The sequence below is a fragment of the Salvelinus fontinalis genome, chromosome 18 (genome assembly GCF_029448725.1).
Source record: "Salvelinus fontinalis isolate EN_2023a chromosome 18, ASM2944872v1, whole genome shotgun sequence".
NCBI lineage: Eukaryota > Metazoa > Chordata > Actinopteri > Salmoniformes > Salmonidae > Salvelinus > Salvelinus fontinalis.
The window spans coordinates 28105740-28120728 of record NC_074682.1 but is presented as its reverse complement, the minus strand read 5'-3'; the positions used below and the strand labels follow the sequence as shown (position 1 = coordinate 28120728).

Here is a 14989-nt window from a genome sequence, read left to right as displayed (position 1 = left end):
GGTACAGTCTATAACCTGGCGTGCAACCATTGGTTGAGGCATGCAACGTATGTACTTAACAGAGCCGTTATTTTAAAAGCATGGGAATCGGTTCATAATGTTATTTCACGTTCCAGGCATTTTTCCCCCAGTACAATAGAAAAAACACAAAGCGCCTATGCAAAGCCCTCCCTGTCACTCAAACTTATTCCAGTGTCTGTCTGCCAGCTGAAAATCTTTGCCAGTGTGTGCAGGCTACCTGCCCCTCCAAACATAGTCTACTATAGCCTACTGAAATTACAAGCATGATTCAGAAATTAGGGATAGATGTGTTTTAAATTAGATTCAACGCTAGTTAAGAACATTATAGTTATCACGTTGCACATTGGATTTAAGTACAAAATGTTAAGGCATGTCATTTTAATTATGCTGCTGCTATGCATGCAGATGCTTGTTAGCGAGCTATCTCTGATCCAGATTTATTTTATTTTTAATAAAGGAAGATCAGTGTTTCCAATGACTCCAGTGTACATTGTGATCTTAACCAATTATGAGTAGGCATTGCCTAATTGGTTGTCATCTTTTTGACAAAACATAAACACAATGTCATTTTTTTTTTTTTTTTTTTACATATGTTGTTGGGGGTGGTGCTGGAGTGAATATGAAGCTGAAATGATAATTTCCCTTTAAGCCAACTCAAGTTGAACGACGTTCAAAGTTCCATCACAGAAAATGTTATGCTAAATAAAAAAAATACATTTGGGGTTTAAAAAGGAACGATACAGTTAATTTCTGGATCCAACCCATCCAGAACTTTATTTTGCTGGTCAACCTACCTCATACACTTGCACAACTTTTGTATTTAGTTTAGATGTAGATACAAAAGGGTTTATGGTTGGGACTGAGCATGAAATTGTGCCTTCTAGTCAAATGCAGGAAACAGTACTACCCCCTTGTGCCCCAAAAAAACATTGTTACAATTACTTTGCAGCCTTAGTTATATGAAATACAATACTACCATCTTGTGGCTACAACATTAACTGTAGTCTTAATTAACTGGTAACATTACAGTCAAAGCAGAGTGAACAAACAGTACAGCAGTTGTTGCAGCTCTCGTCCTTTAATGCATTGTCAATACTGAGGATGTATAGACATGTTTTTTTTTGTACAAACAAGCCACATTTTAGAAATCCCAACAGATAAAGGCCTACAAGCCTGATTTATCCTAAATAGCTTGATTATTTCTATTCAAATTAAAAATGGCACAAATAATCTAAAAGATCAGTGTCCTTTCATGACTGACTCAAGCCTTCCCTTTGTAAATCACTACAGAGGCCAAGGCTGAACAACCAGCTGTGTGGACAGCAATGTCTGCATATCCCTCAAATCCCAACACTCATAAGGAACAGGATGCCAAAATGACATTATTACAAAATAATTAGTGCAAAGCAAAAAACACACAAAAAAAAACTAAATCAATAAGTTCCATTCACTTCCCATAGGAGCGTGAATACCGAAGGATTCATTAATTTTGGCACCTACATGTTGCCATTTGTGTTAAATGGCAGTGCCATTTACCATTCTTCAATGATAGTCTGTAGCTTGCCCAGTGGTGTGACAAAACAGAAAATACAAAATTACAACCATGAAGGCATAAAACTTACTTAGGGAGAGAAGTTGCACAAGTTACAGATATTTTCTAAACACACAGAAGCCATGAAAGGGCTATTGTAAATTTACCAATTAATGTACTTTTAAAAAAATATGACATTCAAAAGTTGCCTTTCCCTGCTCAAACTAGAGCTGGGCATCAGACAAAAATCCATATCGCGATAAACTGCCTGAATTGATGAAATTATAAATAGAACTATAATTTAAAAAATTACCCTTTAAACTACTACTAAGCTTGTTTATGGGTCAATTGACAGCTATAACAAATCCCCCATATTAGCAAACTTATTTCATTTCAAACTTTACATTTCTCTAGTATAGGCTACTTATCGTAGTGAATGTTATCTGCAAAATGCCTGCAATAAGTGGTCGGTGTCGATCATTTTCCGGTTTATCGTCCCAGCTCTAGTTCAAACATTTTGAGAAGTCAAATACTGTTGGGAACTTAGTGTTTTAATTGTTTCAATGTCACAACTTCACATAATACTTTAAAAAGTTAGGCTTCGTTGAGTAAACAATACACCAACCAGCATTGCGGTGAAATATAGGCACTGACAGTTTGAATAACTAAAATATTGACAGCAGTTACTAGAAATGTGTCCTCAAATTAAATGTAGTCCATATTAGTTAGTGTTACTGCTATAGTTGGTATAAATAACTAAGGCACTGTTCATATGTTCCTCCACAAGTAAGCATTTCACGGTTAGCCCACACCGGGTGTTTATGAAGCATGTGACAAAATAATTTTGAATCACAAAACAAAGACAAAAAAAACATACATTTCAAAGAGGAACGCATTGAACATCAGGAGCGATTAAGGGATCAAGTAGCTAACAACTGACGAGTTTAGTGCACCAAGCAGTAGGCTTTCAGAACATGACAGAAATGCAACGTCCATGTATCAATGTCTGTTTCAAAACATGTAGTAGTGGAATATTGGAATTATTGATATTACAGTAGTTAAAATTGTTTATTTTAATTTAAAGGACCAAATTTAGGCCTGAAAGGCAACAGAACAGTGGATTTCAACATTACCTTCAACCTCATCTCCTTTATTAGATTAACGGTAAACGAGGGGACTGACGGTCAGAAAATTTGTGTATTTCAACCACAGGAGGCTGCTGAGGGGAGGACGGCTCATAATAAATGGCCGGGAAAGGAGTAAATGGAATCAAACCATGTGTTTGTTGTGCTCAATACAGTTCCAGCCATTACTAAGAGCCCGTCCTCCCTAATTAAGGTATCACCGGCCACCTGTGATGTCAACGCAGCATGACTTAACATCCCCATATTAATCACAGTTCAGCTACAGTAGTGTGTCTGTGAGCCCTGTTGGGACATTTTGTACTTGGTCTATGCGTTTGAAAGTACCTGCTCTAGAGGAAGCGACCAAAATCAATCATTTTGAAAATCACAGATACCCAAATTCCTTTCAAAGTGTTCAACTCAAGCCATGTTCACTGTAACTTAATAGATGTCATGTACAGTTCTCAAGGCACCTTGTAGAATGTTTGAAAATAAACAGTAAAAAATAAATAAAAACAGTTGCGGTCACTCAGTTTTCAGGGTTTACACCTGTAAATTGGGGTAGTGTTGACTGCAGCTAGCAAATCATTCACATTAACTGACCAACTTCGAGTATAAAAACAACATCCAAGGGTAGCTGTGTTGGAGGTATAGAGTTGGGCAACTTAGGCTGTGTTTACACAGGCACACCAATTATTTTATTTTTATTTGGCCAAAAGGCCAATCACATCAGGTCTTTTTCAGAGCTGATCTGATTGGTCAAAATACCAATTAGTGAGAATGTGTGTGTGTGTGTGTGTGTGTGTGTGTGAGAATTGGGCTGCATGTGTAAACACAGCCCGACTACTTTCCCTGAAGCTTGAGCTTAACGCCCATCGTTGAAAAGGGGTCTCTGTGGTAAGGGTGATTAAAAAACACAATTTTGCTTGAGGTTTTATTTTCCTTCTTAATAGAGTTAAATAAGAAACAGTGTGGGTCCAAAGCACCTTGGCGATTGGCATGGGCTCTATGCAATTAAGAGCTGGGGACTCCACCCTCTTCCATGGTGGCTGGTGGGTTGTGGTTCTTGTGGAAGGGAGTCTCCTTAAAGATGAACCAACAGTTACCGGTCCATAGGATGAGGTTCAGAAATCCGAAAATCTGGACGAGCAGGAAAGTGTGAAACAAAGACAAAACCACAGGATACAAACAGAAAGGAATTACAAATGCTACATTAAGTGACACTATACCTTTAGAACCGTCATTCATGCTTGACTTGTACATACCTGTAAATTACATTGAGAAATGGCTATAAATTCCTCTGAATTTTTTTAATTACTAAATCAAATTGCTCACCACAGAGGCATTGAGTTTTCCCATGGAGGGGAAGTTTCCAGGTGAGCACAGGGGCTGACAGTTCTCAACCAGGTGGTTTGGGTTGGTGGCCCACTTCACGTCAGTCAGGCCCTTCCCCCAGGCAGAGGAGGACACCAGCCACAGGAAGGCAAAAGCAGCAGTCACCAACAGGTCCTGAGAAACACAGGGGAGGGTTGTCACTATAGGACCATGTTGAAGAGGATGGAAGAACACAGCTTAAAAGCCCAACTAAAAAGGTGGGTTTTTAAAAGTGATTTAAAAACCTCTTATCTGCCCCTCTTACCTGACAGAGCAAGGTGTTCCACAACTTCAGAGAACTAGCCTGGATTAAGCAAATGCATTAACCAATTTTTCAGCATCTGGCTGAGAGATGGTGTCTAATTCAGAAAATGTAAATGTTGTTTTAGATATGCTTTTCTTTTCTGCAAACTGGGCAGTGTGGCTAACATTACAATCACTATATCAGCTGCACATGCTTACTCTGTACAGTACACACTAGAGGTCGACCGATTATGATTTTTCAACGCCGATACCGATTATCGGAGGACAAAAAAAGCTGATACCGATTAATCGGCCGATTTATATAAATAAATAAAAATGATATAGATATATATATATATATATATATATATATCTCATACACACACATTTTTGTAATAATGACAATTGCAACAATACTGAATGAACAATGAACACTTTCATTTTAACTTAATATAATACATAAATACACACACAGCTCTGAAGTGACAATGATACTGAAGAGTCTGCTTAGGAGACAAATACTCTCAACTGTTTGAATAAAAATAGAGTTTAAGTTACCTGTGATGAATGTTGAAAACAAAAACTGTCATTTCTATATGCAGGAAATCCTATTTTAATAATGGGCATGGTAAGAATTGACGACCAAAGTGTGAGTCATAATTCCCATGACACCTTCTAGCAAAATCTGAAAAGCGGTTCCTTCATTTATTCCATAGGATATTTTTAGATTCACTTAAACTAAGGTCTGTTTCGTGTAGGCTTACACCACCTTGCCAATTTTATAACTGTGTAGATATCCGTAGGACAAGGTAACTGATCAATATTAGCGAAGATCATTTTTTTTGTAGAGTGGATTTATGAAAATATGTTGACAAACGTTACCTTATCCTAGTGAGATTTACACGGGTATCTAAACGTCGAGGCGGTTTAAGCCTGCACGAAACACAGACCTTTATTTGAAGTAGATCAAGACAATCTCTATGGAAGACATGAACGGTAAAATAACGAAGGAACCCCTTTCAAGTTCAGCCGCAAGTTATTACAGGAATTATAACACGTCGACTATTTCTCTCTAAACCATATACCTTTGACTAATCCGGAAACTATCACCTCGAAAACAAAACGTTTATTCCGTTCCGTATTTTATCTAACGGGTGGCATCTATGAGTCTAAATATTCCTGTTACATTGCACAACCTTCAATGTTATGTCATAATTAGTTAGCAAAGAGCCAGGCGGCCCAAACTGTTGCATATACCCTGACTCTGCGTGCAATGAACGCAAGAGAAATGACACAATTTCACCTGGTTAATATTGCCTGCTAACCTGGATTTCTTTTAGCTAAATATGCATGTTTAAAAATATATACTTGTGTATTGATTTTAAGAAAGGCTAAGGCTTATGGTTAAGTACACATTGGAGCAATGACAGTCATTGATTGATTGCTTTTTATAAGATAATTTTAATGCTAGCTAGCAACTTACCTTAGCTTACTGCATTCGCTAACAGGCAGGCTCCTCGTGGAGTGCAATGTAATCCGGTGTTAGAGCATTGGACTAGTTAACTGTAAGGTTGCAAGATTGGATCCCCCGAGCTGACAAGGTTAAAAATCTGTCTTTCTGCCCCTGAACGAGGTAGAACGTTCCTAGGCCGTCATTGAAAATAAGAATGTGTTCTTAACTGACTTGCCTAGTTAAAAAAGATTAAATAAAGGTGTAAAAAAAAAAAAAAAAAAAAGTACATGTACATTTTTATTATTTTATTTATTATTATTATTATTATTATTATTTTTTTTTTATTTTTATTATTATTATTATTATTATTATTATTTTTTTTTTTTTTTTTTAAATCAGCGCCCAAAAATACCAATTTCCGATTGTTATGAACAATTAAATCGGGGCCGATTTCAAGTTGTCGACCTCTAGTACACACACCATTATTGGTCTGGCAGTTGATGGGTTGCTTCTCAAAAAACCCTACAAACAGTCTCACAATGACTGGTTGATACTGATCTGGCACTACACAGGCTGGTAGACCAGGTTATACAAATAGTCCTCCAGTAATGCTACACTATACGGTAACTAACAAACCCCACCCTGTTCGAATAAAATCAACTATATGTAGGCTACTTTGCCTGATGCGTCAAGCGCTGCAATTAAACATTTAGACAATTTACTAAAGCAGGAGCCAGAGATCCCGAGTGGCGCAGCGGTCTAAGGTACTGAGTCTGTGCTAGAGGCGTCACTACAGACCCTGGTTCGATCCCAGGCTGTCTCACAACCGGCTGTGATCGGGAGTCCCATAGGGTGGCGCACAATTGGCCCAGCGCTGTCCGGGTTAAGCAGTCATTGTAAAATAAGAATTTGTTCTTAACCGACTTGCCTAGTTACATTTTTTTAAACTAACCAGAAGAACATTTCTCCTGCTGCTGCTGGCCTTTGCAGATTCTGCCATTATGCACCTGAAGTTGCCGGTAATAGACTACAACAGCGGTCAGCAACCTTTACCATTTAGAGTGGCAAGTTATCGTACCATTTCTACTGATCTGTGTGTCAGTTATGATTTTCATATGCACATTTTTGTGGAACAGTTTCATCTCTCAAAATCAATGTCATGTGGTTAATCAAAATTATAGTGAAGCCTCTAGCACTGAGATGCAGTGCCTTAGACTGCTGCGCCACTCGGGAGCTATGAATGGCCTGTCTGCAAGGAACTTGAAACATTGTATTAACTATTAACTTGGGTCTAGCCTGAAGCTCCTGCTAACAAACTTGCAACATTGTTTAAAATATTCTGGGCCCTGCCAGTGAGCACCACAGACAGACACAGCCGTAGGCTATTTGCACAAGGGATAAGAAGTAATCAGGTAGGCCTTTATGACATTTCCACCGGATCAGAGCATGACACTTCCCCCATTTCATGCTGAGTGGTTATCGAAAGTGGGAGAGCTGGAAAGATTTTTCAAATAGGCTACGTTGAGGAACTATTCACAATGGATGTCAAAACAGACAGTTTACTTTCTTTGAGGCGAAGAAAAAAATTACTTTGAGAAGCTCCACAGTGATGGCAAGTTAAGCCAATCAATAATAGTATCAGATCCCCAAATGTGCATATTTATAAGCCTACATTTGCACCCAGGCCAGGTAGCCTAGGCCTAGTTCTATTCATAATCAGGTGCGTGTCCTTACTCAAGATTGTCTTTTGTTTGGAGAGCTCCTGTCAATGAATAAATTAACTCGTAAAATGAAATAAACCTAAACTTTTTCCTCACAAGTGTAACCTAGGTTGTGCGTTCTACAAACATGTCCACTCTTACAATGACAAGACTGTAATAATAATAATATATTGAATCCATTAACAGAACCTGTAGACTAGAAATGGTAAACGTTCTACTTGTGTGCCATCCCCGAAGCCTTCGCAATGGATTAGTCCACTCAGACAGGTGTCTCGTGTGCCATAACATTTTTTTATATGTTTGCCACTGCTTGACAAAAAATGAATTAACTCGTAAAATGAAATAAACCTAAACTTTTTCCTCACAAGTGTAACCTAGGTTGTGCGTTCTACAAACATGTCCACTCTTACAATGACAAGACTGTAATAATAATAATATATTGAATCCATTAACAGAACCTGTAGACTAGAAATGGTAAACGTTCTACTTGTGTGCCATCCCCGAAGCCTTCGCAATGGATTAGTCCACTCAGACAGGTGTCTCGTGTGCCATAACATTTTTTTATATGTTTGCCACTGCTTGACAAAAAATGAATTAAGACAAAAAAAATACAATCTTGGTCGACCAACAGCCTATCTACCCAACAGATGACTAAAAATGGGATCAGCCCTAGTATCTTAGACTCACAAAGGTGGGTCCGCGGCCCTCGCGGTACACATGCTGGTAGCCCAGGTATAGGACCAGGGTGGCGGTGCAGTACAGAAAGCCAAAGACACCGACACAGACGTAGAACTCAGCCGAGGAAGAGTAGTCGCCCTGGAGGTAAATCTCATTCGTGGCGCTCCCGTTACACGAGGGCACCTTTAAAGGGCCATAGCTAGGCAACCTAGAAAGTAGTGGGGTGGTGGGAGAGAAAAACTATTAAATTAGAATGTAATCATATTGCACAAATCCATTTCAACTATAAATGCAAAAACATTTAAGGGGCAACCATCAAAGACAAATAAAATTGATCTTGGTGGGAAGAATCTTTTGGTTTGTCCATGTGTGACTGCATACATTTTACAACCAGCTTTAGAGTAAAAGGAAACTGCTCTTTGGAATTCCCATTTACACATCAAACCCTTGAAAAGTTTTGCATTGCTTTTCAGGGAGTGCCAGGGATAAGCTTATTTACTGTACAGACCATAGGCAGGGGTTACTGGCAATTAAAAAACAGAAGAAACAATATGACAGCATACATGTCAATAATATGCAGCTCTATGCGAGAGGTGTTTTACCTGAAAGGGTATCCGAACCCAACGTCTATGTCCTTTAGCACCGCATCTCCACATTTCACACCGATGTGGGTCGTTCCAGAGTAACCACCCGTGGTGGCAAAGGCAAAGATGGTGAACACCTGCACAAAGAGAGAGGTGAGTTAGCGTGCATCTCAATGGTCTTAAGTTACTTCCTCTCATCTATTTGCCTTCACATCATTCTCATTTATGGGCAGCTAAGAAAAGCTCATTCCCGGTGGGCTGACTTTTCACTAGTGTCTAGGCTTTGTTTTCAGGTCAATAAAGGAGACAAGGAAGGAAAGGTACTTTAGAATTCATAAACGGTTTCTCTCACAAGGAACCAGTTATTGTGCACTCCTCTGATTATCAAAATAGTTAATTTGTTCTTTAGGATTTTAAATCAACACATAATACGTGTAGCCTACAAAAGACTGTATACAGCTATATTTAGCTAATCTTTATTATAGCTGATCAGAGGGCTGTTCTGAGTTGTGGTTGTGTAAATCACAACAGAAAGTGGTCCTCTCTAGGTAGAGCATGGCACGTGCCACGCCAGGATAGTGGATTTTGACTCCCGGGATCACCCATACGTACAATGTATGCATGACTAAGCCCCTTTGGATAAAAGCATCTGCTAAATGGCATACATTATTATAATAAAGGTGTTCCACTGGTGGGACACAGAGCTGGTTTTAAGTGGTCAAGTGTTCCTGCTGCAGCACACTTAACAGTCCTGTGTAAAAGTCATAAGGGTGGGGAGTGGTCACCCGGCAAGAAAAGCCTCAACTACAGCAGAACGCCCCACTGGGGTCAGGTCAGGCAGGAAGAGGCCCCAAGAGGCCTCAGACATGGCTCGTACCAAAAATCTTGAAACATTGACTGGGCAGAACACTGGGGACCTCACCTCATCCACCCTGATAGTCACTTCCTCTACTCAGAGCAAGACAGTGGGGTGAGGGCAGACCCAGAGAGGGGAAGTACGGCAAACATACACGTACGCAAAATCATAGGCTTACACTTCTCTCTCCCAGACTAAGACTTTCTCTGTGCTAGAACCTTGACTCTTTCTCTCTCATGATTACTCTTCACCACATTAACTTCCCTTCCAGCCTCTTTCCACACAGGAAACTCCTTCCCTCAGTGAGTGCTGAGAGAGCCAACTCATTAAGACGCACTGGCTCCTAACAGCTGAGTCTGACAAACTAGCAGCACGTTTAATGGGTTCTGTTTGAGAAAGGAGAGGCACAGGTCTAATCTTGATCTGTAATGAGGAGTTAATTGGGATGTAAGGTCATTTGAGAATCAGTGATTTTGTATAGTCTGATAGCAATGCTTGAGTAAGGTTTATTCTCCTAGGTGTAATAAAAATAAAACTTGGGAATACCACACCATCCGGAACTACAGAAAAACCTGTCTGGTGGGCTGATTCCATTTAAATAGACTGCATAGAAAGGTACCCCATTTTAAATGTAGGACTAGGATGATGTTCCTGCCCCTAGATGTATACTGAACAAAAACAGAAAACTGCACAATTTCAAAGAATTTACTTTGTTAGACTTCATAAGGAAATAAGTTGTGAAATGAATTCATTAAGCCCCAATCTATGGATTTTACACGACTGGGAAAAAAGATCTGCATCTGCTGATCACAGACATCTTAAAACAAAATGGGCCTCAGGATCTCGTCACGGCATCTCTATGCATTCAAATTGCCATCGATAAAATGCAATTGTGTTTGTTGTCCATAGTTTGCCTGCCCATGCCATAATCACGGGGCACTTTGTTCACAACATTGACATCAGCAAACCGCTCACCCACATGACGCCATACACGTGGTCTGCGGTTGGGAGGCCGGTTGGACCTACTGCCAGATTTTCTAAAACCATGTTGGAGGCGGCTTATGGTAGAGAAATTAACTTTAAATTATCTGGCAGCTCTGGTGGACATTCCTGCAATCAGCATGCCAACTGAACGCTCCCTCAACTTGAGACATCTGTGGCATTGTTTTGTGTGACAAAACCCCACATTTTAGAGTGGCCTTTTATTGTCCCCAGCACAAATTGCACCTGTGTAATGACCTTGCTGTTTAATCATCTTCTTGATATGTCACACCTGTCAGGTGGATGGATTATCTTGGCAAAGAAAGGCTCACCAGAGGTAAACAAATATGCACAACATTTCAGAGAAATAAGCTTTGTGGAAATAGAACATGCCAGGGAATTTTCTTGATTTCAGATCATGAAACCAACACTTCACGTTGCACTTATATTTTTGTATATTTGAATACAAATTTGTTCCTGTGTTAGTTGCTGGTAGCAGTGTTCCAACAAATAGGAGTTACTGAACAGATCCCTCCAATGAAAACATGTGATGGGACATCAAGCACGCCCCAACTTCTTCTAGAATAATGCCCTTTGTTCTAAAAGTAGCCTAGTCCAGTGCCCACGTCGGCTCAAGCACGTTCCCACATGATCACAATCAGAATTTACATAGCAGTTGAGAAGTGCAAAACAGACCACGAGGCCTTCTGAACAATAACAAATATCCAATGCAATAAACAGAGGGTCATAAAAAACAATGCCACAACAGTTGCTGAGTGTAAAGGGGTCAAATACTGGTATTTCAGTAGCGGACTAAACTACAAAGTGAAGGAAATTGATTTTTATTTTGAGGGTAGAGCAGCTTTAAAATTGCAGACAGATTGTGTCTTCCGTCAATGTCAATTGTCTGCATCATTTCCAATCCTCCATATTTTCTTTGTACATGATTATACAGTACCAGTCAAAAGATGATGCCTACTCAATCAAGGGTTTTTATTTATACAATTCACACTTTGTAGAATAAATAGCGAAGACATCAAAACTATGAAAAAACACATGGAATCATGTAGTAACCAAAGTGTTAAAAAAAACAAATTATATTTAATTAATTAATATTCTTCAAATAGCCACCCTTCGCATTGACAGCTTTGCACACTCTTGGCATTCTCTCAAACAGCTTAACCTGGAATGCTTTTCCAACAGTCTTGAAGGAATTCCCACATATGCTGAGCACTTGTTGGCTGCTTTTCCTTCACTTGCGATCCAACTCATTTCAATTGGGTTGAGGTGAAAACACCAGTCTCAACGTCAACAGTGAAGAGGCGACTCCGGGATGCTGGCCTTCTAGGCAGAGTTGCAAATAAAAAGCCATACCTCAGACTGGCCAATAAAAGACTAAAAGATGGGCAAAAGAACACAGACACTGGACAGAGGCACTCTGCCTAGAAGGCCAGCATCCCGGAGTCGCCTCTTCACTGTTGACGTTGAGACTGGTGTTTTGCAGGGAATTTTTAATGAAGCTGCCAGTTGAGGACTTGATAAGTGTCGGTTTCGCAAACTAGACACTAATGTACTTGTCCTCTTGCTCAGTTGTGCACCAGGGCTTCCCACTCTTTATATTATGGTTAGAGACAGTTCACGCTGTTCTGTGAAGGGAGTAGTACACAGCATTGCCAAGAAACTGAAGATCTCGTACAATTTCTCAGAACAAGAATAGACTGACGAGTTTCAGAAGAAAGTTCTTTGTTTCTGGCCATTTTGAGCCTGTAATCGAACCCACAAATGCTGATGCTCCAGATACTCAACTAGTCCAAAGGCCAGTGTTATAGCTTCTTTAATCAGAACAGTTTTCAGCTGTGTTAACATAATTGCAATAGGGTTTTCTAATGATCAATTAGTCTTTTAAAATTATAAACTTGGATTAGCTAACAATGTGCCATTGGAACACAGGAGTGATGGTTGCTGATAATGGGCCTCTGTACTCCTATATAAAAAATATAAAAAAGTCAGTTTCCAGCTACAATAGTCAATTACAACATTAACAATGGTTTACACTGTATTTCTGATCAATTTGAGGTATTTTTTTCTTCTTGCTTTACTTTCAAAAACAAGGACATTTTCTAAGTGACCCCAAACTTTTGAATTGTAGTGAGTGTACAAAACACACACTTTCATTCCCCCCCTAATTGGAGTAAATTAAATGGACAACAGGCGTCAATATACATTTTACAGACAACATATTTTACAATAGTCATCTTGTTTGTTTTTAGTCCCAGCCTTCAGCTACCCTTCACCCCTCCCATCTATCTCTGAAGACCATCCAGTTTCTATTTGCCATATATCTAACTGCGCAGTTTCACAAAACTTCTGAACCTATATACAGTGGGGAGAACAAGTATTTGATAACCTGCAAAATCGGCAGTGGTTCCTACTTACAAAGCATGTAGAGGTCTGTCATTTTTATCATATGTACATTTCAAATCTGAGAGACGGAATCTAAAACAAAAATCCAGAAAAATCCCATTTTATGATTTAAGTAATTAATTTGCATTGTATTAAATGACATAAGTATTTGATCACCTACCAACCAGTAAGAATTCCGGCTCTCACGACCTGTTTGTTTTTCTTTAAGAAGCCCTCCTGTTCTCCACTCATTACCTGTATTAACTGCACCTGTTTGAACTCGTTACCTGTATAAAAGACACCTGTCCACACACTCAATCAAACAGACTCCAACCTCTCCACTATGGCCAAGACCAGGGAGCCGTGTAAGGACATCAGGGATAAAATTGTAAGGCTGGGATAGGCTACAGGACAATAGGCAAGCAGCTTGGTGAGAAGGCAAAAACTGTTGGCGCAATTATTAGAAAATGGAAGAAGTTCAAGATGACGGTCAATCACCCTCGGTCTGGGGCATCAATGATCATGAGGAAGGTGAGGGATCAGCCCAGAACTACACGGCAGGACCTGGTCAATGACCTGAAGAGAGTTGGGACCACAGTCTCAAAGAAAAGCATTAGTAACACACTACGCCGTCATGGATTAAAATCCTGCAGCGCACGCAAGGTCCCCCTGCTCAAGCCAGCGCATGTCCAGGCCCGTCTGAAGCTTGCCGATGATCCAGAGGAGGAATGGGAGGAGGTCATGTGGTCTGATGAGACAAAAATAGCTTTTTGGTCTAAACTCCACCCGCCGTGTTTGGAGGAAGAAGAAGGATGAGTACAACCAAGAACACCATCATAACCGTGAAGCATGGAGGTGGAAACATCATTCTTTGGGGATGCTTTTCTGGAAATGGGAACAGGACGACTGCACCGTATTGAGGGGAGGATGATGGGGCCATGTATCGCGAGATCTTGGCCAACAACCTCCTTCCCTCAGTAAGAGCATTGAAGATGCATGACAGCATGACAACGACCCGAAACACACAGCCAGGGCAACTAAGGAGTGGCTCCGTAAGAAGCATCTCAAGGTCCTGGAGTGGCCTAGCCAGTCTCCAGACCTGAATCCAATAGAAAATCTTTGGAGGGAGCTGAAAGTCCGTATTGCCCAGCGACAGCCCCGAAACCTGAATGATCTGGAGAAGGTCTGTATGGAGGAGTGGGCCAAAATCCCTACTACAGTGTGTGCAAACCTGGTCAATAACTACAGGAAACATATGATCTCTGTAATTGCAAACAAAGGTTTCTGTACCAAATATTAAGTTCTGCTTTTCTGATGTATCAAATACTTATGTCGTGCAATAAAATGCAAATTAATTACTTAAAAATCACACGTGAATTTCTGAATTTTTGTTTGAGATTCCGTCTCTCACAGTTGAAGTGTACCTATGATAAAAAATTACAGACCTCTACATGCTTTGTAAGTAGGAAAACCTGCAAAAAATCGGCAGTGTATCAAATACTTGTTCTCCCCACTGTACATACTAGAGGCCGATTAAGTTCAAAACATTATTATTATTTTTTTTTACAACTTTATTTAACTAGGCAAGTCAGTTAAGAACACATTCTTATTTTCAATGACGGCCTAGGAATGGTGGGTTAACTGCCTCGATCGGGGCAGAATGACATTTTTACCTTGTCAGCTCGGGGGATTCAATCTTGCAACCTTACAGTTAACTAGTCCAATGCGCTAACCACCTGATTACATTGCACTCCACGAGGAGCCTGCCTGTTACGCGAATGCAGTAGACGCCAAGGTAAGTTGCTAGCTAGCATTAAACTTATCTTATAAACAATCATAATCACTCGTTAACTGCACATGGTTGATGATATTACTAGTTTATCTAGCGTGTCCTGCGTTGCATATAATCGATGCGGTGCGTATCATTGCTCCAATGTGTACCTGACCATAAACATCAATGCCTTTCTTCAAATCAATACACAGAAGTATATATTTTTAAACCTGCATATTTAGCTAAAAG

General features: G+C 39.9%; 1 protein-coding gene across 1 annotated transcript in view; it reads right to left on the bottom strand.

Moving 5' to 3' along the window:
- Window positions 1-764: 764 nt before the first annotated feature.
- LOC129815921 (synaptophysin-like protein 1) overlaps window positions 765-14989 on the bottom strand; it is a 52302-nt gene continuing 38077 nt past the window's right edge. Inside the window, exons 3-6 of the mRNA XM_055870134.1 lie at window positions 8748-8866; window positions 8155-8353; window positions 4012-4185; window positions 765-3816 (exon numbers count right to left, since the gene is read on the bottom strand). Coding sequence (XP_055726109.1) covers window positions 3691-3816; window positions 4012-4185; window positions 8155-8353; window positions 8748-8866 — 618 coding nt within the window. The 3' untranslated portion in view covers window positions 765-3690. The remainder of the gene's footprint in view (window positions 3817-4011; window positions 4186-8154; window positions 8354-8747; window positions 8867-14989) is intronic.